The following is a 25775-nucleotide window of genomic DNA, read 5'->3' as shown; positions in this document are numbered from 1 at the left end:
CGGGGGGGGGCGGCTCCGCCGGGCGGGGCGGGGCAAAGGGTCAGCGGGCGGGGGGGTCATTGGGGAGCGGGCGGGGGAGGAGGATGTGGGTTTAAGGAGCGATGGGGGCCATCACTGGGGGGGGCATCAGGAGGGGAGGGGGGGCTACAGGGGGCTGAAAGATGGTGTGGGTATAAGGGGGTATCAGCAGGAGGGGAGGGATCGGTGGTTATAGGGGGGTTGAAGAGGGGGTGGGTGTAAGGGGGGGATGGTGGCGTGTGGGGGTGAGGTGAAAGGCTGTGGGTACAAGTGGGGTGTGGGTATCGGGGGTGTGGGTGTAAGGGGGTATCCGTATAAGGAGAAGTGAGGTGGGGGGTGTTGGTACAAGGGGGTTGGAGGGGGTGAGTATCTAGGGGTATCAGCAGGAGGGGAGGGATCGGTGGTTATAGGGAGGTTGAAGGGGGTGTGGGGGTGAGGTGAAGGGGGGGTGGGTGTAAGGGGGGATGGTTGGGTGTGGGGGTGGGTGTAAGTGGGGATGGTGGGGTGTGGGTATCAGGTGAGGGAAGGGGTGGGTATTGGAGGGGGTGGGTGTAAGAGGGGATGGAGGGGTGTGGGGGTGAAGTGAAGGGGGTGAGGTGAAGGGGTGGGTGTAAGTGGGGATGGTGGGGTGTGGGTATCAGGTGAGGGAAGGGTGGGTATTGGAGGGGGTGGGTGTAAGAGGGGATGGAGGGGTGTGGGGGTGAGGTGAAGGGGTGGGTGTAAGTGGGGATGGTGGGGTGTGGGTATAAGGGGGGATGGAGGGGGTGGGTGTAAGGGGGGGATGGTGGCATGTGGGGGTGAGGTGAAAGACTGTGGGTATAAGGGGGGACGGATGGGGTGTGGGTATCAGGTGAAGTGAAGGGGGGTGGATGTAAGGGGGTATCAGTATAAGGAGAGATGAGGGGGGTGTTGATATAAGGAGGGATGGGGGAGTGGGGCCCAGAGGTATAAGGGGGGGAAGGGTGTAAGGGGAGGGTAAGTGGGTGTGGTGGGGAGGTTATGGGTGGGTATATAAGGGTAGGGAAAAGGGGTTGTGAGGGTGTAAGGAGAGGCTGAGTAGATGGGACTTTTGTACAGATAAGTGGGGTGAGGCAGGGCCTGGTACGTGAGAGGGTATGTTGGGGTGAGGGTAACGAACACGTGACATATAATGGGGGATCAGTGCAAGCATTAACTCAGGGGAGGAGGATATGTGGGTGGAGGTGAAGGAATGTATGATTGTCTAAGCATGTATGTAAACCTATGTAAAGAGTATGTTTTTCTGGTGTTTTCTGTAAACCTTCTTCCCCCCAGCACACACACATTCTCCTTATTTAGGTTATGTATCCCTCACATACATCACTTTTATGAAAAACAAAATCTGTTCTCCAGCTAAATTCCATGGTACCTCTTCCATTTAGGTAAATAGGGTTCTACCTTTTGTGTGTGCAGATGCTTGCACAAATGTGTTCCTGTGCAATGGGCCGGATTCTCATCTTGGGTAAATTCTCAGAGCTCCATTGACTTCAATTTACATTAGCTGAGAATCTGGCCCAGTGTAATTAACACTTCGATGAAGTGGAGAAGGAACTTGCAGCAGCCATTCTTATAAAACCAATTATTTAAAAAAAAATGGTCTTGCTTTTTCCATTTGGAAGTTGAACTCAAGGTCAGTTCCTGTTAATTCAATAATAGTTATGTTATATTGCACTCAATCCTACAACCCTTATTCACACAACAGTCCCATGGAGTGAATTCATCTAAGAGTTGCAGGATAAGGCCCCATGTTTGATATAAACACATTGGCCTTTGACTTCTGAGTTCATGTACCACAGAATATGGTTACTATCTAATAAACAGGAACCACTGTCAAGTTATCATAATTGTACACGAACAGCATAAGCAAACAAAAACTGGGAAGTTCTGAGCAAGTTCTAGCTCTGACTCAGACTTACTGTGTAAGATGGTGCAAGTCACTTAACCTGCCTCTCTCCCTCAGTTCCTCCATCAGTAAAATGGGAATAATGAACCAAAGATAGCCCCAGAGGGGTTATGAGAATTAATTAATATTGGAAGGTGCTCTGATGCTGAGAAGCACTTTATAATAACCCAGCTCTATAAAGAGCTAAGAATTATGATTATGTAAAAGTGCTCATTATTACTGTAAACATTTTAAATAATTAAGGAAATCAACACCACACTTTTTTTATTTTTGTAAAAAAAAAAAGCTGCTTAATATATAGGATCACATAAATTATTTTCTTACTATTTGTATTCCATATTCTAGGGTCATCTTTTGGGTGTTTTTTGTTGTTGTTTTTTAATATATATTCCCTATCTTGCACTGGGGTGTGCACAGGCAGACCCTTACAAAACCTCAAACCAGAATTCCAGATCAGGATCTACACTTCATGTCTATAATGATTCTCCTTAGAACCCAAAATATGAAAAATGTAGAGGGCTGAAATCTGGGTGTCCCCAAATTTAAGTTTATTCACATTCTGTGTTTGGATTCTGTCCCTTACGATGGTAGGTTCAAGTTACAAACGCCGATCCAAAAGCAGATCCACTTCTAGCTAAGAGAAAAATTCAGCATGATTCTCTCTCATCCCCTCCTTCTTCCAATCAACAAAAATTCTCCCCACTGCTTATCTGCTTTTAAATGCTATAAAATTAATCCAGACGTTATTTCTAATTAGAATGCAGAAACGTCTGTGCCAGGCAGCAACCAAGGTGTCATGCGTTTGTTGCTTTACTCCATGATCCAGTATTATTCCCCCTGAAGCAGAAGAGTTCAGTGCAGCCAGTTGTCCTACAGAGGGCAGAGGAATATCATTAATTACCATTTCCTTCAGCAGCCTAGGCAGCTTATTGCTCAGCTATCAACTTCCAATGAGACTTTGGAGAACCCTGTAAAACACCATTATGAGGAAAGACTAAAAATCCCCAAATCCTACGTTACTGGGACAAGCTCTCAAAATAGTTCCCAGAAAGACTCCCTGTAAAGTATTGTGATATATACAAAGAACAGCATACAAAATTAAAATTGTATAATATTTGTATTACATATATAACCTTTCATTCTAATGCCCATGTTTATTATATATGAAACCCCTGGATTTTACACAACGTAGGGTTTAAATGCTTTTTTCAGCTTTGAGGACGGAATAGAAAAACATAAGGATGCAAATTTTGTTTTGTAAATTACATTTTGAGGCTATGAAAAGATGGCTATAAAACGCTACATTGTATATTTCTTGTATTTGCTTTTGCTGCAATACACAATTAAGGTTCCTTCCCTTATTTGTTCTTAAAGCCTGATATTATAAAACTGTGGACACAGACAGTGTCTCCTGTGGCTGCTTGTTCTGGATTTTTATTATTATTATTATTATTATTAGGTTTAACAGGCATTTTGGTTCTAGAATACAAGCCTATATTATTAAAGTAAGGGAGGAGCATGCATATATTTAATATAAAGAAATAACAAATATGTATATAATTTATCAAAAATTAAATAGCAGAAATAGGTACTTGTGTGTGTGTGTGTATACACACACACACACACTCAGCCATCCAGGGGTCTACTGCCAATATACCATACATAATTACATTTCCAAACCCCCAAATAGTACCAATGGTAGGATGGGTGTTCGCTGCCCTAACCTCACAAATACAAAATACTCATATCTGAAAAGGGGGCTTTTAGGGATGGTTACACAAAATGCTCCCAATCTATCATTTTACCCATGGTGAATGCACCATAAGCCAAATTCTGTTTGATTTACTCTAGTCCTATTGGGTGAAATCCTCGCCCCACTGAAGTCACTGGGGTTTTTGTCATTGACTTCAATGGGGCAGGATTTCACCCATTGAGATTAATAGGCCTGTTGTTCTGCATAAAGTCCCTTTTGATCCAACAAGGCATTTAAGATCATGTACAACTTCACACATATGAGTAATCCTATTGAAGCCAACAGGCCTAATTCTCTGATGCCCTGCACCTTGTGCAACCATTTACACTAGAGCAAAGTGGGTGTAGAACATTACAAAAATACCACTCAGCGAGTGGTAGCTTTGCCCTCACTTTGCATTGGTATACATGGCAGCACAACGTACAGGACAATGGAGACTCAGACCCACTGGGACGAGTCATATCCTTAAAGTTAGTCACATGTTTGAGAGCTGTGTCGGACTGGGGCCAAAATGTGCAGCGGCTAGTCATTTAGAATCTTTGTTAAAGGTACCCCGTCAAGATAAACCAAAACCAAACAAAAAATCCCGACTATTAAAACACCAGAGATTGTTAAAATATTTCAGAAATCCAATTTCCTTCTTCCAATTTATTCTGTTTGTTTCCTTTTTGCATTTCACTCAGCTTGGATAATTAAAACAGACAGAGACAGACTAGTCTGTTTCAGTTTCTGGATCACATGCCCTAAAGCCATGTTGCTGCTGCTGCTGCTGCTGCTGCTGTTTAGATTCATAATCATGCAAAACAATGTTTGTATAATAAATAAATCATAATACAAATATTTTTTCATTTAATTTTTAACACAATCCTGAAAGCATTTATATTCATACCAGGTATCGTAAAGCCTTCTCTCTCTTCACAAACTTGGAAACATGAATCCCAAAACTAGTTAACATGGTTCCTTTAATATTTCCCCTTTAATGATACTGTAGATCTAGATGCTTATTTGCTAAAATAAAAATATTGATCTAAATGTGTAACAGATGTACAGGTGTGCTGTGGGAAGAATGTACTATAAAAATATCATCTCAGTTCTCTCATTCATATTTTCCCTTGTTCCTGTGACATACATAGGTGGCTTTTTGGCATTTGGAAGACTCTCAGATTACAGGTCAGCCTTGGCAAATCTACGAAAAAGCATAGCACACTTTGGGTACTGTATAAAGACATACAACTAATAATAATACATTCCTTTTATTTTTAAGTGCTTCTTTTTTATAAATGCAAAATCAAGGAAATGCATATAGAAATGTAAAACAATCCAAACATGTATACTAAACAATGTGCTGATCATCCACTTAACATTTCAGTGTTCAATATCACTCAGCATTTGTTTCTTACCTTTGTGAGCTAGAACGGTGGTTACAAGTTGGGCTGCAGACTACATGCATCAGTCTGTGGCAGAATTCCCATAGATATCAATGGCAGTTACATGCATCAGAGTTGGATCCACTGAAGTAAACTGAATTGCATCATCAAGGGCAGAATTCAACTCATACATGGAGGCAGTATATGGCCCTAAACATTTTGCAAATGCAATGGCATTTTTCCCCCCAACAACAACAAAAAATTAGTTGAAATATTTCATTTTTATGGGACAATTTTTTTGCAACTAAAAATTGTTTCCAGCAACAATTTTTTTTCCACTGGAAAAGGAAGGGGGTAGAGGAAAGGAGAGGAGGGTAAGAGGAAACCAAAAAACTTTTGTTTTCAGTTTAAAAAAAAATTTATTCAAAATTCACTGCAACAACCAATTAAATTTTTTTCTCCAGATCTACTAAAGACATTAAGGCAAGATTTATTCAATGACTTCTTTCATCTGCTTTTATTTATTTGGGGAGGGATTATCAAAAGTGCCTGAAAGAGCTAAGTGTCCAACTCTCCTTGGAAATCCCAGCCTTATTGTACGTTCTTGAATTTACAATATATTTAAACACATTTTAAATCCATGTAGGGTTTAAAGATGCTACTGATATACAGGAATTATAAAAACACAGAGCGGCACTGTAAAGATTAGGAGAATAATTTATACGAGACAGTAAAGTATATTCTTGACCAAGGGCATCTCTGACACACAGACCAAAACACATATATATACACTCTACAATTTCAGGGGAACATAAGAGTGCAACATTTATTTTCTATGTACAAAATACATTTGTCCAGGATGGTCTTGATCTAGTGTCAGACGCTTAGCCCTCTCTTGGCAGAGGCATCAGTTCAGAAAAATATTTAAGCATGAGTCATCCCACAGAATTCAATCCGGCTATTCATTTGTTTAAATTAAAGCACATGGTTAAGTGCTTTGCTGGATGGGAGTCATAGTACCACACGTGGAAGACCCAGTGATGTCATGGCAGCTGTGTGTGTGTCAGTCAATGGCAATTCTCAACACTTTATTATTAGGTGAGAAATATATTAATCCATTCTGCCTGATGTATTTATCAGGTCCGCCCCCCAACCCCCCGATTCAGATTCTGCAGAGTGCAAGCTTTCATAAAAAAAACAAGAAAAAAGGAAGTTACTAGTTCTTAGAGCCACAAAGAAAACCTTCCAAACATTGAACAGAGAGTAACTAGTGCAGAACTATCTTCCAGAATCTGCAGACAGCCTGAAACAAGAACTTCAGAAGAAGCGAGTCACCCCATTCATCCCACTGCGGTCTTACTTATAGAGCCTGATGACAACAGTCTAAGACACAGATTCTGCTGTTTTAGGAGCACAACTGTGCAGCTATTTTGCACAGTTAAGACAGCTGTGGGAACCAAATCAGGTGATAACATGCACAAGTGGCAAAGTACAGAAAAATTGTTAGTCCTAAAAAAGCCTGGCCTTTTTTTTCTTTTTTTTCCCCTTTCCCTATTCTGTGATGCCGAATGTAACTGTGACTTTACTAACTGAAAATTCAGTTCCTACATAAAGGACACTGTCTACCCTCAATCTTTTTACAAAGCTCCCATTTTTATCAGTGAAGGATCTACTGGACCTTAAGGGCCCTAACTTTGTGGACCTGGTCCACAGTTTATCATTAAAATTTGTATTTGACCTTATTTGAAAAATTAGTGATGCCATGACCACGGATATATTTTACAACTGGGTTTGAAGAAAAATGCCAAGTAAGTATCTGTCCACAAAACACCACTCAAAGGAGAAAGCTAACAAGGGGTGGTAATCATTGTGGACTGAAAGCCTTTTTTAAACAGCCTCTTTCATTTTAGTTGGAGCTTTGAGAGTACTGTTGTAGTAAGTATTTCTGGCTATCCAACTACAGTGACAGAGTGATGGTGTACAAGACTTTTCTAAACTGATTCCTCTTGTCCCTAGTACATTTAATTTCACCAGTGATGTAACCCTTTGATGACTTTGTCCTCTCTCAGTTTAACAGTTGTCTAGGTGAAGAAATGGGCATGCCTTGGCGAAGCTTAAATATATGTGAAGTCTTATACGTAGCTGTTTACAAGGCTGATAACTGAAAGGGAAACACCAGTTTCTTATAAATACCATTATTAAAGCAACTGAGGCCTAATTAAATAATTTCTGCTCAGGGAAAAATCCCAGAAAAGCCCAGGGGATTTTTGCTTGAGTAAGGATTGCAGTTTTGGACCCTTCGTTGAATGGTAAAAGTATGTAAATCACCAATCATATTCTTAAATTGTATTTATTTATAGATTTGTATCATGCGCCTATCACTCAGGATCTGGGCACACATACATATATTAAAATAATATACATAATTATCTACAAATCATAATTTAGGTACATCTTCACCTTAGGATACAGATCTTTACAAATCCCCCAACACTCCCTCAAGCATTGGCCTGAGTAAATAGATAATGGAAATTACTAACGAAGAAAGGAAGCTGCTACTGCCATCAATGGGAGTTTCCAGCAATGATAGTGAGGGAGAATAGGGTCCATAATTTGTGACTGAAGAGTTGTTATTTGAATGCTGGAGACACACACTAGTTTTAGGATCACTTTGATTAGTCGATAGAAACATCTTGTTCAATTAAAATTGGTTTACTATAAATAGTGCATTCCTTGTTTTCACACACTTTTTTCTAGTAAATAATACATTGCTGTGAAGCATTTGCACAAGTCCTTAGTCTTACGCATTCAAATGCTGAGCAATCCTTACACTGCCATAACATAAAGGCTACATACTGCTCTCGATCTGTGTGTCAAACGCCAATATGTCAGTGCAAGTTTGGTGTACAGATCTAGGCCTGGACACAGTCTTGCGTCATCCATCTGCCCTTTCTACGGCAAAGTAGTAGAAACACAGACACTCTCCTGGAAGGCCACCAGAACCAGTAATGGTTAAACAAGGAGAGATCAAAAGAGGATATTTTTTTAAAACAGGCCTGAAAGTCCATTGTGTGCATCTTCGCGCACATATGTGTGGTTATATATAACACATACACACACGCATATATAAAATATTCACACAAACACACGTACTCAGAGGGTCTTACCCTGAAAACCCTTACTCAGGAGTACTGCCCCTCAATAGAACTGCACATGTAAGCAAGGGCTTGCATAGGGTCCAATATCCCAGCGATTTCAATAGGAGTTTTGACTGTGCAAACAACACAGGATTAGGCCCTTCCTAAGTATCTACCTTGTTAATCAGAGTCCAGAACTCTAGAGCTGAGCACTCTGGCTCCGATCCAACAAAGCGCTTAAGGTGTGTGCTTAACTTTATGCCTGGGACTACTCAAGTGCTTAAAATTAAGCATGTGCTAAAGTGCTTTGATGGATCAGAGCCAGAGTTCTCACAGCCTTGTGGATAGTGCCCGTAGTCAGGCAAAACTTATGCCACTCGAATCAGCAGCTTTGTCTGAAATAAGGACTGCAGGATTGGGTCCTGTAAACTCAGGCTTTCCTCTCGCCCAGTATGACCTAAATCTGAGTTACATCACATTTCTACCTGTGTGCTACATAAAAAAAAAAAAAAATACTTAATACACTGGACAAGTAACTCACTCCAAGAAAGAAAGAGGGGGGAGGGGGGAAAAACCACTTGGGACAAATTCTACAGATTATGCCTGATTGGTGAAATTCTTCATGTAAAATAACTGACACAACAAGAAAACAGCAGTGTAGACCAGTCCCCTAATAGCAAATGGTAGTAGATATAAAGAGCATCAGTCCAGTTAAATCAAAATATGTAACGAGCAGATCTCCCGTGATTTCATTATATAAATGCAAAATGGACCAAAAAATCAGAAGCACCTGATATAAAAACAATAAAGCAGATAAAGAAATGAGTTACACACAGAGCCGATGAGCTTAAAAAGTCTCCCCTGCATTTAATGAAGCATGACTTAAAAAAAAAGAATGCTAACAGATCCCTTGCAGATCGTTTATATTTATAAGACATTCTGTGTTTAAATTGAAGTATTGCTTAAACTAAATGCCCCCTCTGCTATAAGTCTATAAGCCTAGGTGTTCATCAACAAAATGTGAAACCACCAATAAAAAATTACATACCATGCAATTTTAAAGCTTTCTGATTTTTCCCCTCACCACAAAGAGATAAATAATCAAGACTACAGAACTGGCGATACAGGAGTCTGTAGGTAAGAGCAAAATTTCTGGGCCTACTTAAAACAAAAGAAAGAAACAGCCAAACTCAGGAATGGAGAATATATATAATTCCACTCCCGTCTCCCTACTAAATGAGCACTTGGACAGCATTTTAACTATGTGGCTTATCAAGCCTAGACCCAACCTTGTACTCCTTATTCAGCCATCAATAGTATTTTTGCCTCAGTAAGGACTGTAGACTGAGACAATGTAATAATTTACAACTGAAATATTATATCTGTAACTTTTCAAAATTTTAGGGGCAATATGTATTCAGTGCAACTTCTAACATACCAAATGCTATAAAACAATGAACTTTATATCAGCTCTGAAAAGGGGATTAAAATTATTGTCATTTTTTGCTGTACATTCAGTTTATGTTATGTTTCAGACCACCAAATTAGAAAGCAGGATTTCCTATGGAAAATAAATTGAGCTAAAAATGGACCAACCCTACACCATATATTTACAGGGTTTTGACATATTCACAATACAGTTTTGTATATGCATAAAAATGAACATTTTGGACACGTTTTGTATCTTACCATAGACCTAGAATGAACTAATATGTTAAACAATTTGATACGTTTCCAATTCTGTAATTTAATTAAAAGATGAACATATTTTTGCACTGTATCAATTGAGGTGCAAAGAGAGGATGAAACTACAGATAACAACATCTATTTTCATTGGCAACAGGATTTAGACTTCTACCAAAGCAAAATAGATATATATATAAAACGAGTATAGTGGATGTATCTTTTCAGGGCTATTATACTCAGAGGACCCATTTAAAATTATTTAAAACATCAAATGAAACACAAGTTATCTAAACATCAGATTTTCTAATTTTATTAAAAACTCACAAATTTTATCCAACATGTTTTCTTTCATACAGTGAATGGTCTAATATGCACTGGAGGTCACACAAGCTTAGGTTTATTAGAACAATAAAAGACATATGAGAAATTTAATATATAAAGAAAAAAGCAGCAGCTGTTGACTGCATATTTGACCATAAAATTTAAATATTTTGGACTTTTCTTTTAAAGACACAAAAATAAAACCTGTGTGGGTCTATATAAGTCATATTAACAATTCCATGAATGTTCAACAGGACTAAAAATTAGCAAAGATGTTTGTTTGTTTAACCTTGTAACACTTTAAATAAAAAACAAAAAACACTTGCTCAGGTTGCTGGTGCAAAGCACCTTACAGTATTTGTGCTATATAATTACTTTATTTGGCAACTGTCTGGTTTTCATGTGTTTTTTTTTTCCTTCTTCTTCTTCTTTGCCTTCTGTAAACAACACCTTTTACAACAAGCACAGTGAACCACAAGCCCTGCAATCTGTCATATAACATCTACAGAAAAGAAAGTGATATATTTTGGTTGGTTGCTCAAAATATTTTGCTTTTGAACAAGAGGTTCTAAAACAGGATTTATTAGTAAAACATTGAACTCCTGAATTTAACATTCTACGTAAACAGTTGACTGTTTTTAGGTCGGTAGAGTCTTTTGTTTAGGTTTTTTTGTGAAGGTAGAATACTTTTTTTATTTGTTTGTTTCAAGTCATTTTTAGTTAGAGGTCTGGTTGGCGACCTTTGTTATTATGAGGATTTTTTTGTGTGTGTAGCTTTGTGAAGGTAGAAGAGTTGATGCTGAGGGCTTTACATTTAGTATTTGTTATTTTGGCAAAATAATTAAAAAACAAAAAGTCCCACCTGATAGTCAGCAGGCTCATGTTTCTGAAGCTAAAAAGAGTTTGTTGTTGTTGAACTTTCTGAGAGACAAAATTAACAAACAAATTCATAATGCCAGAACCATCCTTAACCAGGAATACTAGCGCTCTTCACACTTCCCCCCTCCCTTTCTTTGACCTTTCTTTTGTTCTTTTTGTTTTTTAAACGAAAAGCTCCTAAGGATTGTGGCTCTTAGGGTGACATCCAACAGGGTATTCAACCTATGCCATCCTATAGCAGGGCAGCACTTTACTGTACAGCTTCACCAGTGTCTTTTCAATGGTACCAAAAAATGTCGCTTTTTTGTTTGTTTGTTACAACCATATTATGAAGATTGTCCCGGTCTATAGCAAAGCTTGCCTTGGAGTAATTTGGATTCAGTTCATTCCCAAAGTAAAATTGTCTTAGGGCAAGAGAGATGTTATATTTATTCATTTCTGTACACCATAACATAAGCAGACTAGAAGATCATCACTTACTTAGACCCAGTTTGTTTTAAAGCTACCACACAGCGGCTTCATTCATTTCTGGTGGATGTGACAAGTGATTGCCATAATTAGCACCACCGTTGACGGATATTGAAGAAAACGGAGGACTTGGACCAAAAACTTCTGCAGACATGGAGTGCAAAGAACCTGGAAGGTTGGGCTCAGGGCTGGGTGAGTCTCCAGGTGGGTGCGACATTATGTCAGTGAAGCGCTGAGCCTCACTAGAAGGGTGGTGTCCGGGTAATGGGTGATCCAGTCCACCCAGAGGAGTTCCTGATGGCCCAGAAGAGGGCACAAAGGGGAGATCGACTGGTGTCTGAGCTTGAGATGAAGGGGGTCCTTGTGGGAAGAAATCATAATTGCTTCCAGGGCCATAATACTCGCTCTGATAATCTACCAGAGAGAGAGAGAGAGAGAGAGGGAGAATAATGCAAAGGAACCAAGTGTAAAACAATAAAAGAACTAGATAGCCTAAAGGCAAACTAGGTGCCTTAACCTGGTCCAAAGCTAATTAAAATCAACAGGAGTCTTTCCATTGAGCTTGTTGGGCTTTGAATCAGGCCCTCAGTTAGGCACCTAAGCAAAGCCTAATGTCTCAGCACCCAGGTAGACAGCGAAATAAAGTAGCTTGGCGCCCAGTAGCCCTTACTTCCCAGTTGAGCCCAATGGGGACTGGGGGCAGAACACTTTTGCCAATCTGGCCACTTCACTCAGGTGCCTAGAGAGGTGCTAAACACTTAGAAAAATCGGGCCCTGAATGTAGGTAGAATGTAGGTAGGAACCCTCTCTCCTTCAGGGAGAGGCTGGCCTGTTAGTGTATTTCATTCCCCAGTGCCCAACTGGGCTAGCTGCTGTACCATCTTAAAACACGCAGAGTACCTCACTGCTCCAAAGAGCTCACAGTAAGTAAAAGAATTTTGGGGTTTTAGGGTGCACTGGTATTATGTACTTTGCCCAAGCAGGGATCTGCTTCATTTTTCAAATTTTGGCAAGTCTGCAAAGGAATTCCATCCTCCTTTCTCTAAAAAAGTCACCGTTTTGATAAAAACAAAGAAAAATAAATGCACTCAGTTTAAAAGCCAATACTGCTTAGCTGATATGATATTCTGCATCCTGGTCCATTGGAAAGACTTGGTTCAAATTGTTTGAGCCGGAGGGACCCATCCCAGTTGATGGGGGCCCAAAGAACACATATAGCACCTTTCCTAAATGTCTGTCATTTGATCTACTGAAATGTCCCTCAGCCCTGTTCAGGATGGAGCTTTCACACCACCTCAAATTACTTTGGCCAAGGAATGCAGGGGAAACTTCACCGATTTAAATAAAGACAAAAAGGGAAAGGATGAGCAGTGAATGACTGTGAAATTAACCAGATGGCCGTTCTTTTAAAAGGCTTCTGAAAACAATACTGGCGGATTCTGTTGTTTTATGCCCGGTCCTTATTCTCACTTCAGGAAAATGCCACGGATCAAAGAGTTTATTTCTACACAGAGCCCAGCTGACTGCAGGATGGGACTACACAGGCTCTGGCTCACTACATTAGATTGCATTCTTCATTTTTGTGCCCTCGCCTTCCCTTCATTTCCCCCTCCCCCGGACTGGTTTTGCGAGGCTAAAGTGTTTGTTTATTTCTCTCACCGCCCTTTTGCGCACTAATTCCAGCTGGAGTGGAAATGGAAGGCTTTCTACACATTCTCTCGAAAGTAGCTAATTTATAATCATACAAATCTCAGGAAGAGCCACGGACCAGTCAAGGCAAGGAAGAGAGAGGTAGCCTTTCCCTTTCCCTCTTCAGAGCTTTATTTCCAGTGATTCATTAGTGGCAGCCAGAGGTTGATAATCAGTCCTGATTTCACAGCCAGTCCCCTCTTTTGTATTTACAGGGATCTGGGAAATAAGTCCTCCACCAACCAGAAATGTTAGACCTTCTATGCTTCCCCCTCCCCTTCTAACATGCAACACACTCAAATAAGCCCTCCCCCAAACTTTGCCAATAGATTTCAACTTGGCTCTAGAAAGCAGGGAGTCCATAAATATTCACAGAGTGCTCAATTATTTATGCAAGATTTCTGGAGATGAAAACAGGCCTGAAGGAGAGAAACCTCCCCTAAGAAGAATACCCAAAGCCCAGGCGGAGAGAAAATCCCCCCCCCACTACTAAAAAACATCGAATGAGAGCAGGGGCCATTCTCAACTGAGGGGTGACATTTTCAGCAGCTTTCCTTCCTGTCTTTTTAAATTCTCTCCTTCAGGTTGTGTGTCCCTCCAGCGGGTTAGTGCTTCCCTGATGGGAGCTACCTATCTGCCCACATGTCCCACGTACTGAAATCCTCCCCCCTATGTGAAACGAAGAGAAAAAGCTTTTGCTTCTATGCTGCGCAGCTGCTGGGGGGTGAGGGGGGGGAAGCGTTCCCTGCCTGTCGCTGTTCCTGGGGGGTAGCTGGGTTTGTTGTTGGGGGGGGATCCCCCTTAGGAGAAATTTCTTCCCCTTCCAGCCCTGCCAGCTGTTGGGGCTGGGGCACTTGGTCTGACCTTTGTTTCTCTTCACCTGCGGCGCCTCTCTACCCGGCGCTCTCACCCACCTCCATAGAAAGAGAAGGGCCCGTTGGGGATGAGCTCCCCGGGCTCCAGCCGGTCCACCAGCGGCCTCATCCTGCGGGGGCTGCGGAAGAAGGCGTGCCGGCGGGCCCCCAGCGCGCTCAGCTGCTTCATGCGTCTCTCCTTGGAGCGCCGGTTCTGGAACCACACCTGGGAGCGGCAAAAGGAGACGGGAGAGATGAAAGAGCCGCCTGGGCCGGGCTGAGCTCCCCTTCCCCCAGGCAAGCGGGGCTGGCCACTCCGCCTCTCGAGCCACCCGGCACCTAGCCGCGTCCACACAGAGCCAGGGTCGTGTGTGCCCGCACCACAGCGGTACACGCGCCCCTGCACTGCCCTTCTTACAGCCTCTCTCCCCGCGGGCACACAGGCTGCCCTTCCTTAGACAGATGCAGCCCTGCATAAAACCCAGACACACCAAGGCAGAGGCGCAGATAGATATTTTACCCTCCCCTGCAGAACAGACCCCGGGACCGGCCCACTCAGTCCTTCACCAAGGGAAAGATTTTTATCCGGGGTTCAAACTCCCCCCGCCAGGAACTGTCCCTTTAGTCTATGAAAAGGGAGGCAGGATTTTGACTCCCTCTGGGCGGCTCAGCCCCCACTTTCCTAGGGTTAGTTGTGTGTTTGTTTGCTCTTTCTGCCCCCATTCCGCTCCGGTGTCAAGCCTGGCTCCATCCCGGGGTGCAACCGAATTAGGAGCCAGCACCTCTTTCCCCCCTAGGACCCTCCGCGGAGCCCCCGGGGCAGGAGAGGCGGCTGATGAATAGCAAAGTGCGTGAACCCATCTGGGCGCCGGTGACAGCCTGTATATCACTGGAGACAGGCTCCAGACAGCGACGGGTTTTTAGGGGCTTTCTGGCCCCCACCCCTGGGAAAGCCTCTCGTCTTTTCTGACTTGAATTTTCGACACCCAGAATACAATGAACTGACTCCCGCTTTGTAACAGCCCAGGCGAGAGGGGGAGTCCCAGAGCCGGCAACAGTGAGAGACGTGGCTTCAGCCCAAGGCCCGCGGCGCGGGGCCGGGTCAGCTGGGGGTGGGTTTTCATTCTCAAAATAAAGACAGGGCCGCCTAAAAAATGGCCTGGAAAGGCTAAACATAAATAAATAAATAAATAAATAAATGAAAACCTCTGGGAATCCCCGGGAGCAATTTCTCCAAGGGCTTCAGCAAGATTTAAAATAATAATAATAATAATAAATCTTTTGGCCTCGCAGACGGATTCTAAGAATGGGTTTTAAATAAAGAGGTGCGCTTTTCTTTTAAATAAAACCAAAACCAAGCCCTCAGCGCCTTAACTCCCGGGGTCACTAATTAACGCCCGCGGTCTCACATACTGGGCCGGCGAAACCCAGCTCAGGGCAAACAAAGACGGAGGTTACCGCTTCTTTTAAGGGAAAAACAGCGGATACTGGGGCTCAGTCCTGTCATCTGTATTCAGGCAAAACTCACTGAAGATCAGGTCGTCTGTTGTTCCAATTTTAACAACATGGCAAATATATTTCCCATGAACAATACAACTCAGTTTACACAAACCTCCCTCTGTACACACACAGACACACACTATATTTACACATACATACATCCAGCATTGAATGTATGTATGTACATTATTGTGTGTATGCATATGTAAAGTGTATATTGTGTGTATATGAATTCACATAATTATATATACACACACACATAATGTACACAGACACACCCTTTATTCATATCTATAAACAAGCTAATTAACATATACACGCACAGCTCTCTGTGTGTAGACACATATATATAGACACGTGTCTATATATATATCTCTAAACTGTCCTCAAATGTACAGTCAGTGTTGAATTGAACATTTCAAATCAGGCCCTTGGTTCTTTGCTTATAGCACTCCAGCTGCAGGTCAAGAATGATTGAGTTAATTCTTATTACCCTGACAAGATTACTCCTAATTATCCTCACACTGAGACTCTCCAATCTAACCTCGCCTTAATGGTCCTTTAACCCCCCATTACCCCCAGCGCTGCGGGTTTATAAACCTTTTAATAATTCCAGCGCATTGTCATTCTTATTTATCCATTAACCCCTCACATTTATGGTTATTAATTTCGATACCATTCGCAGCTTCTTTAGCACTTTCTGCAAGAAGCAGGGTTGCATGTTTTTGTTAAATAAAGCCCGGTGTTAGGAGTCAAATCTCTGCAGTTTTCACGCAGGCAAAACTTCCCTTGAGCGTTGCGGGAGTCTTGCTCGGGCGAAGGCTGCAGGGCTGATCCCCCGTAACGTGCACGGGTCACTGTAGGAACAGGACGGCTAGGAAAGGCCAGGACTATTTCTAGCAGCGATGGCAGTTCACATTTCTCTTCAGTTTGAGAGGGTCCGCCCAAAAGGTCACTCTAGAAATGGTAGGTTTGTTTAAAAAAAACAAAAAACAAAAAACCACAACTTGGAAAGAATAACGCTAAATATTCCTCGATCTGGTCATCTTGAAAACCAGCGGGTACCCTTAAATTTGGGCTGGATTATTTGCTCTGCTCGAGGCACGCTGTCAATATTACAATATATTCTGGACAACTCCCTTTCCTTCATTTCTTCCTGGCCGTTTCTCCCGGGCTTACAGTACGTTTTCCTTTCCCTCTTTTCTCTGTTTTCCTGCAGAAAGACTTCCTCTGGGTGCTTCCCCGTTTTCTACTTTTTGTATGCCTTCCCGGTACAAATACTGCTGGTCCTTTTTGGAACAAAGTCAAAGCTTTATACGTTTCCTGTATATGTAAGGAGCCAAAGGAAAGGTGGATACAAAATGCATGAAAGGTTTTAACCCTCTCAGGGATCTTTCAACCCAGCCCCACAGGAGGAAGTTCAATAAACACCAGGCTCTGACCACATAAAGCAGCTGTTTGTATACATTAGGATCAAAAACTTACATTGCAATTATATATATAAATGCCCAACTAGAACGCTGATTTCCCTTGTTTTTTCTTTCTTTTGTTTTGGAAACTGACCAGTATCCTAAACACACAAGCCTTTGCTTTCCCTTTATTACCATGGCTATGGGAGGGATAAATAGGTCTCCTGCAATTCTGTGCACAGAGTCGCTAGGGGCTAGATTCTCACACTAGATTTGCTCCAGAAGCGGCCCCGTTGATTTCAGCGGACGGAGTAAGGACTGCGCAGCGTGAGCGGGGGTCTGGGTATCTTGCCTCTCTGGAGGCTTTATTATAAAGCCAGGGGAGGCATTATTATAAGTCCCGACTCTTTAACTCGCTTGGCAAGTCAGTCCCTTCTCTCCCGCTTTCATTGAGATGGTGCGGAGCTGGAAAGTGCATCATTGAAAGTTTAACTTTGAAACCAGCCGAATTGTATTTTGGAGGTTTGTTTGGAGACCCTGGCATGGGGCCTGACTCAAAGTCAGCAGGAGCTTTTCAGTGGGCTTTGGATGGGGCGATTAACCGACTGGAAAACCCTCCTCCCAAACACAATGTTAGCAAGCGAGCTGTACACACAAACTGGCCCCAAGGTAGCTGAGGCTGGGACTGGATTTTGGTACCTGTATGACTCGCATGTTGAGCCCGGTTTCTTGGGCCAGCTGTTCCCTGATGTGCCTGGTGGGTTTGGGGGTAGCTGCGAAGGCTGCTTTCAGTGTCTCTAGTTGTTTGGCTTTGATTGTGGTGCGGGGACCCCTTCTCTTGGCCCCCAGGTTCTGATCATCATTCTCGTTGCTGCCAGCTTCCTTGTCTGACACGTTTGCACTCTCCGAGTCTTTCGCGTCGTCTTGGGAAGGATCTTGGGAATCCGGAGACAGACTGGGGTCACTGCCGGTAGTGGCTAGGCAAAAGGAAAAGGGGTGGTGGGGGGGAATCACACTCACATCGGCTGTGCTGAGCATTGCCTTCACCCTAGCCCCACACATCGCAGGCGCTCAGGCGTGTGGAGCTGAGACAGTTTCCCATGCACCTGGAAAACCTTCAGTACTTTCCCCCAGCTCCAGCCCCCTTTCCGCTCCCCCCGCCCTCCCCCCCACTCCCTACAGCTTGGGGAAGGGCATGGGTTTCTCTGATCTTTCCGAGGGCACTCGTTTTCACTGGAAACTTGAATATCATAACCCACTCCCCATAAAAATGAGCATGAATTTAAATGCAACATCCATAGATTTTGAAGGCCGGAAGAGATCACTATAATCAACTCATCTGACCTTGTCTAAGGCTTTTTTAAAAACCTACCTCGGTGTCAAAAATGCATTCACTGTATTTCAGAGCATTGGGTGCCGGTAGATTAAATAAAAATAAAATACATTTCAACTTTTAAATCTGACTTTCACCGCTGCAAATGTTTATCTAATTGATATTTAGTATTGATTTCGGCAAAGCAGCCCTCATATCTTGCAAGACCTCGCATCTCTTCCTCTGCCGTGATTCTACTTATAGGGACTCCAAATGCAACAGTTGCAAAATTCCAAGCGGTACAATATACCATGTATCAGATTGCAAGTGGGCACGGCAGTTGCTGGGCAATAACACTGCCTGAAATAGTTTGCCCTGCTCCTCACAGACTGCTCAAGAATCATTCCTGTAGGAGTCAAAATTCATGCTCTGAAAATATTGCCCAGTGGCATCAATCACCTTCTCCTTTTCTATTTAATCAGACCTGAAAGGGCGTGCGACACTAGCTTGGGAGACTGGTTATAAAGTCGGAATGTAAAGGGGCAGACTTCTCTCACCCAAGATCCCCCACTCAGAAGGCTCCCATGTTATTACAAACGGAAACGAAACCGACTATGTATAGTCTGAACAAATATTTGTGTTTATAATGCACTATCAGCCTGCACCCGACAGTCATTTCTGATGGCAAAAATGTACCGTTCAAAAATTAAACGTAAGTATACAATTAAAAACGGTAAATGACTACTGATCGTCTTCCCCTTGCAATGTGCCTATGTTGCATTTCAGAGCTGCACCCAAGTGACTGAGTTATCAACGCATCTGCAAATCAGGAAGGTTTCCAGCTCCCAATTTAGCTTCTATTATAAGATGGGAAAGTTGAGCTTGCTGAGGGGTGGCCCAAAATCTTTACTTGCCTATATATATATATATATATATATATATATATATATATATATATATAAATAACAAGGGAGAACAAGCAAGCAATTTTGTAGAACTTTCCTTACACAAAGAGGGATAAGAGAGAGGTCCCCTGGAGTCTTCAGGTTGATTAAAATACTATGGTGTGTATATGTGCACGCGCACGCGCGCGCACAGAGAGAGAGAGAGATCCAATGCCCACTGAAATCAATGGGAGCTCTCAGTGGGCTTTGGATCAGGCCCCAAGTGCCAGACATCCCTCTTTGCAGACCCAAGCTGTATTTTAGCCTTTGGCCAGGCAGCTGGGGGCCTGGCTGGAGAGTGACTGGCAGAGGACTCCTCACCTGAGTGCAGGCTGGTCTCTTTGGCAGTATGGCTGTTATTTAGGTAATCTTCTTTGCAGACAAACTTGTTCTCGTCGATAATATAGAGCTCCTCGCCGGTGGAGAGCTGTTTGTTACACATCATACAAGTAAAACAGTTCAAGTGGAACACTTTGCTCCTCGCCCTCCTGACCAAGTCACTGGGGGAGATCCCCTGGGAGCAGCCGGCACACTTGGTCCCAAAACACCTAGCAAGGGAGAAAGGGTGGAAGAACAAACACCAGGATCAGCGCGTCATATGGGTGACCCGCAAGAGTCTAGTACTAGCAGAATTTAAAAAATAAATACTGTACTAGCAGTATTTCGAAATTAATTTTTTTCTTTTTATTCGGGGGGAAAGGAAGTAGGAAATAGGGCCACATTTCGTTAAAGCTGCTAAACTTGTATAAGTGAATAACCCCAGCCCCCCCCCCATTGCCTTCAACGAACATTTAAAAAAAGCATTTTTTCCTATAAAAGTGCAGTGTTGATCCATGCAGAAAAATTTCCTCCATTATATATATATATTGTATCTCGATCGTGAATTATGTGTTAAAAAGAAGTGATTTGGGAAGAGGATATATTGCTGGAAGATTAATTAAAACATTGGAGCTGGGTTGTGGAGAGTTTCCCCTTTAAACCTTGACACATTGATTAACGACGCTCTAATAAACATTAAGCAGAGTTTCTTATATATTATCAATTTGTCAAGGGCCTTGCATTGTGTGTGCGCGCCCTGGATGAAGGGGCTGGGTCTATAAAGACTGTAGGATTGCTTGGATCATTGGAAGGCCAGTGCTTGCATTTGATCGGTCACCACTTAAAAACTTCGGGGGAGGGAGGAGAAAGACACCCGGTTCATATATGTTAGCCTGGTTGTACAATATTAGCCTTTTGCAATACACCTGAACTCCTGGTGCAGATGAAAATATAATGCTTGTTTTAAAATAACCTATTTCCCTGTACTTGTAATAAATGTTGTTGTCATTTGCCCTACAGGCCTGTCTATGAACATTTATACACGTAGGACCATTTACATTATTTTAAAAGCAGGGGTCTATAAATCTTCCTCTAGGTTTTTAACTGAATAGAACACAGCCCCGAGAAATATTTGCTGCCCGTATCCTGTGGTTGGGATCTGCCGCACGGATCTGACAAATATTTGCACTTTACTCGGTTTGAGGACTTTAAACCATTTTTTAAAAGGAAGGCCGCCTTAGCTGAATATCCCTTGGCAATGCGGAAATGGCAGAGGGAAAAGGAGAATGCAAACGAGTATAAACCAGAGCCTTTGTGTTTCTGCATATTGAAATCAATAAATACAATTTAATTTCATAACACATAAGCAAGACAAGGAAGGAAATTTACTCCAGAGGTTTGTGTGAGAGCCAGGCACACGCTCTCCGCAAAGGGAGAGAGATCCGGCCTTTCCATTTCCATAGAGGGGACAATTTACAAGGGGGGAAAAGACCCCAAGGACAATTTAAAGAATTAGCAGATTTTTGCAAGAGAATCAAATTTTGCGGAGCGAGTCAATTTCCGTGGGCCGGGCTCTATCTCGCCAACAAGTCAGTGTGGACTGTCCCAGGCAAGACCCGGGAAGTTGAAACCCTGGTATTGCTTCTCTGCAGCGTGGCAGCTGGATCCACTATAATCACCTCGGTTTTGGGGGGTGCTCTCATCCCAGAGCCGTGGATGCTGGAGGGGGGTGGGGTGGGGAAGGGAGGTGGTTGTGAAGTGTTTTTCTGACAGGGATACAGGGTGGGATGTGGATTGGTACATCTGCTGCGTCGGGGGTGGGGTAAGAGGGGGATTTGTTTGTATACAGGCAGCTTCCTCTTGGAGAAACACGTTTATTATTCAAATCCAGTTATCACATATTGACTAAAAACCGCAGACAGCTTTAACGCGGCAGCCTCCACGCAGACTTCCCCCAGTTCTAGCTTTGCCCGAGAGCCTCAGATAGCAAATGTGTTATTTCCTATTGAATGATCAATTCTGAATACACAGGGGCTGCAAACAGGGGCACAAGGTTCTCCAGACAAACTTTTAAGGGACGGGGGGGGGTGTGGTGGTGGATCTTTCTACTGTAGATCGCGTGGCTGTTAAAAAAAATCGTAATCGAGGCGGATACTGCATTCTTCCTGTAATATCGTTTAAGTAACGTCCTCACTGATAAGGAGGGCATCAAACTCTCAAAGCAGAGCGCTGCCTTTTCCTCTTATTATCAAAGTTAAATCCAGCCGAAGAGAGTGTGATTTGTTTTTAAAAAGTCTCTCAAATATACAAATAATTGCGCTTGTGATATTAGCTTTTCCTCAATATAATGCCCTTCAGTTGGCGGGGAAAAACGCGGGGAAGATTGTTGTCTCTTCCGTATTTTAGGGACTTTTTTTAAAGACTTGCACTTTGCCTGGCAGCAGCGAAAACTGCATTTTATCTGGGCCTTTCAACTCCCAGTGCTCCAAAGAACTCAATGGCAAACTCCCATTGATTTCCATAGGGCCAGGATTTCACCCCAAGACTGGCAACGTAGGGCAAGGAAGAGATCACGTACATGATCTTATTTTAAGGATAACGATGTACACCTCTGGCCAACGATCATTTTAATGCCCCTCGTAAGCCCCAGGGAAATATTGTTAAATACATGGGGGCTACGCCATTCTTAGATTTGTTTTAAAGATGGGGGAGGATGTTTCATTGGATAATCGTTCCTGTTGGGTCTAGGATCACAATACAATATAGCCTGGTGATTCTAACATTTGCAGATAGACTAAATAATATGAATTACCTCCCTTTCCCCCCAAATAAACAACAACAAATTCTCTGGGAAGTTGTAAAATGTTATGAAACTGCAGGGGGGCGGCGGGGGGGCTAGATCTTCTAAACCCTATAATTCTCTCTGAAGTGTAACCGAGGGAGGTGAGCACCCGGCTTGCGGCAGAGAATCGTCCTTTGGTGGCTGATTTAACCCAGACCAGACTCTGCACCCACTGGGCTGGCATTACACGCTAGAGACTGGGGTGTTTTTTTTTCCCAGAGGAAGAAGCCAGTTCTAGTCCCTCTCAGTCTCACCAGCCCCCGCCTTTGAAATGGGCACAGAAAGAGACGGCCCAAAAGAAACCTCAGAACCTGGATCGTTTCTCTTACTTATATTTTCTGGGGGAGGAGAGGGGGACCGGGGGTAGATACAAGGCGGGGGGGCGGGGGTGTCTCTCAGGAATCAGGCCTTTTAAGGCGCACCCAAGAAGTCACTAGTTCAAAGCGAACTTTGGAACGGAAGTTTTTTTCCCTGCTCTGCGCCCAGGGGCCCGGCCCTTGACGGACACACGCCAACGATCCGCGATAACCTCCCCGCTCCCCGGGGCGCTGGACAGCCGAAGAGGTGACCCCAGCCGCCTTTCTCTCCTCCTCTCCCTCGGACATTTCCCCTTTGCCAAGGCAAACTCATGCCCGCCCTCTCCGGGTAACACTGCAACAAACCCAAAGGCCCTCCCTCCTTTTGCACCCTTCCCACGACATCACCTTGAGCAAGAGAGCTGAAGGATATTTGTGTGTGCGCGCTGGGGAGAGGCCCAGGACGGGGAATACAAAAATAATAATAATAATAAAAAAGCATCGCTCCTATTAAAAAAAATGGGTTAAAAAGGAGAATTGTGAGCCACGGCTTCCGGCGGGGGAGTCCGGTACTTACCGAAAGAAGTCGTTTTTGCAGTAAAGCTTGCCTTCTCTGGAAAAGCATTTCTCTGTCAAATTGCATTTACATTCACAGCACTGAACACACTTCACATGCCAAGCCCTGTCCAGTACATTCAACAAAAACCGGTCCAAGATGGGCCGTTTGCAGCCGGCACAGTGCACCATTGTCTTTGGTTATTTTGAGAGTGGGGGGGGTTGGCTCCCAGATGTCAAGCAAAAAAAAAAAAAAAAAAAAATTAAAAAAAGAAGAGATTACACCAGCGTCGGTTTTTGTGTGTGTTTTAAAAGCCTTGCAGGAGAAAAGGGGGGAAACAAAAGGGGGAAAGGGAGGGAGAAAATCTTCTTTCAAATGTCCTAGCAGGGATACACAAATCCCCAAAGAAAAGAAACAAAAACAAAAACACCGACAGCCCAGCTTTTCAATACAACAGCAGAATCCCGGCCAATAAAATAATAATTATTAATAATAAAAAACCAACAATAACACAGATCAACGCGCATCAAAATAATAATAATAATAATTAATAATTAAAAAACAAATGCGATGAGTTTTCTCAGGTCTGAGGTAGAGCAGTCAGGAGTCAAAGTGCATCTGCTTTTCCCAACGAGAAATCAAAAGGAAGGAACAAAAAAATAAAATAATCAAAAGGAGCTTTGGATCCTAACCTAGTCTCATTGCCCTAATCTGTCATGGATGCCGCCCCGGAGAGGGAGGGAGGGGGGAGATGCTTGTTGTTATATAGACAGATATATTTTCATACTATAAATCAGCCAGATGTATCTCCTCTCGCTGGATGTGGCTACAGTCTTCTTGACACAAGTTCAAACGCCCCCTTGTATATTTCAGCAAGACAGGTTTACCTACCCCTGTTTATTTGTCTAGTCCACTAGTCAAAACTCCTAGCCTTGTCCATGCAGAGACAACAGTGCATTGCATGCTTTTTGTTGTGGTGGCGGTGGTGGGTTAGTTTTGTTGTTGTTGGCTTTTTGTTTGTTTGGCTTTTGGTTTTTTGTTTGTTTGTTTTTTTGTTTTGTTTTGCTCTCTTGACAGTCTTCTGCGCGGCGCTCGGCGAGGTGTTCCAACCGGCGGGCGAAGAGGCGGGTCTGCAGGGCCGGAGGCTCTGGTTAAGAAAAAGAAAGGTCTTTGAAGAGGCGAGCCTCCCTCTCCCGGCTGGCGTGTGCGTGTCGCTCTCTGCGCGGCTCCGATCCCCGCTCCAGGCAGCTTCTCGCTGGACTGCATGTTCCCGGCAGCCTAGGAGCCAGAGCCTTATGCACCGATCTCCCACGTCACGGCCGCGGCCAGCCAATCGCCGTCCCGCTGCCCTCCTCCCACCTCAGCAACCCATTAAGCATCCTTCCCAAGCTGGGATGGTACAGTGAGACCCATTTATAGAGAATAAGAGGAAGCGACCCATTGTCAAAATTGTTAGGTAAGGCCACATTTTCTTTTCTTTTTTTTTTTTTCTTTTCTTTTCAATGATTATTTGGTAAGGCACCTGAAGTGCACTTTGGGGGAAGAGATGGCTAAGGAACAGGAGTGGCTGTAGTGGTTTATGAGCGATAGCTCACAAGGTGTGCCCAGCAGAGAGACACACAGAGAGAGTGATAAAACTGACTGGTAGGTAATATATATTTTTTTCTAGCTCAAGAGGTGAACTGTGCCTGTATAAATATAATTTAAATATTGGGGTCTTGTTATGGTTGTTGTTGAGCAGGGCATCTTTATGGATAGGAGGTTACAGCCAAGTGTCCTGATTTAATGTAATGACCTTTGCTAATAATTTTACTGACTCAAAGAAGGACAAATTAGTAATCTTTACAAGACATGCAAAGAGAAGAAAGTTTAGGGGCTAATAAATGGAAGACAGTTTTCAGGAAAGCAAGGTTGAGTTTTTACACAGCAGACGGTAATTGCCTTTGAGTAAACACAGTTTAGAACATTTTGCTTTATTTATGACCAGAAAAAACCCCCCCGAAGACCCATCTTTTGGGAAAGGAAAAAGAAAAGTGTGAAAACTCTCCTGCTGTCTGAGCCACATCATATTGTTTATTGGCTTTATGGAACACTCCATTCTGCTAGAGAAAAGGATATTTTGTATGAACTTTTGGGTGGACAAGAACTAAGGTGCCCCTTAATTTATAGACAGAGCTTTATGAGTTTTCAGAAGGCTTAAACCTGGACAGAGAACTCATATACCTTAGATCCGATATAAACTAATATTTTCCCGGTTTTCAACAGAGTATATGTATTTATTCATGTTCTTTAATATTCATGTTGGGATATTTTTAAAAAAATCAACTACTCCGAAATGATTAATTTCCAGCATTTGTAATATAAAATTGGAATCAAATGATAAACGCAGTTTATTTAATGAACCTCTTTGCAAATAAAAATTAATTCGATGTTATCTTAAAGGGATTTGGCTAATGACTGATCAGTTAGGAAAATATTTGGTTTCTCTTTGGGTTTTGCATTTAC

General features: G+C 42.9%; 1 protein-coding gene and 1 long non-coding RNA gene across 3 annotated transcripts in view; one reads left to right on the top strand and one right to left on the bottom strand.

Annotated features, from left to right (window-relative positions):
* Positions 1 to 7395: 7395 nt before the first annotated feature.
* LHX1 (LIM homeobox 1) lies at positions 7396 to 24523 on the bottom strand. 2 transcript variants are annotated; one of them, XM_073315140.1, is made up of 5 exons: positions 23292 to 24523; positions 19580 to 19806; positions 17702 to 17979; positions 14154 to 14319; positions 7396 to 11964 (listed from the first exon to the last, which is right to left on the bottom strand). In XM_073315140.1, exons 1-5 carry the CDS (start codon positions 23459 to 23461, stop codon positions 11585 to 11587), a joined length of 1221 nt encoding a protein of 406 aa, XP_073171241.1. In that variant the 5' UTR covers positions 23462 to 24523; the 3' UTR covers positions 7396 to 11584. The 2 variants fall into 2 exon arrangements, with proteins under 2 accessions (XP_073171241.1, XP_073171242.1); XM_073315141.1 differs by having other exon boundaries at positions 17702 to 17937.
* LOC140899511 (uncharacterized) overlaps positions 24184 to 25775 on the top strand; it is a 16097-nt gene continuing 14505 nt past the window's right edge. The window contains exon 1 of the long non-coding RNA XR_012155357.1: positions 24184 to 24914. This is a non-coding gene — a long non-coding RNA (uncharacterized lncRNA). The remainder of the gene's footprint in view (positions 24915 to 25775) is intronic.

Source organism: Lepidochelys kempii, chromosome 17 (assembly GCF_965140265.1).
Source record: "Lepidochelys kempii isolate rLepKem1 chromosome 17, rLepKem1.hap2, whole genome shotgun sequence".
NCBI lineage: Eukaryota > Metazoa > Chordata > Testudines > Cheloniidae > Lepidochelys > Lepidochelys kempii.
Note: the sequence above shows the minus strand (reverse complement) of the source record. Positions and strands in the feature narration are given on the sequence as shown.

Excerpts from the sequence above, each read along its gene's own strand:
- LHX1 (XM_073315140.1), bottom strand. The coding sequence starts at position 23,461 with ATGGTGCACTGTGCCGGCTGCAAACGGCCCATCTTGGACCGGTTTTTG. Across the intron at positions 19,807-23,291 it reads TGCAAAAACGACTTCTTTCG|GTGTTTTGGGACCAAGTGTG; the intron begins GTAAGTACCGGA and ends CTCCCTTGCTAG. Across the intron at positions 14,320-17,701 it reads TCAACATGCGAGTCATACAG|GTGTGGTTCCAGAACCGGCG; the intron begins GTACCAAAATCC and ends TGCCGCTCCCAG.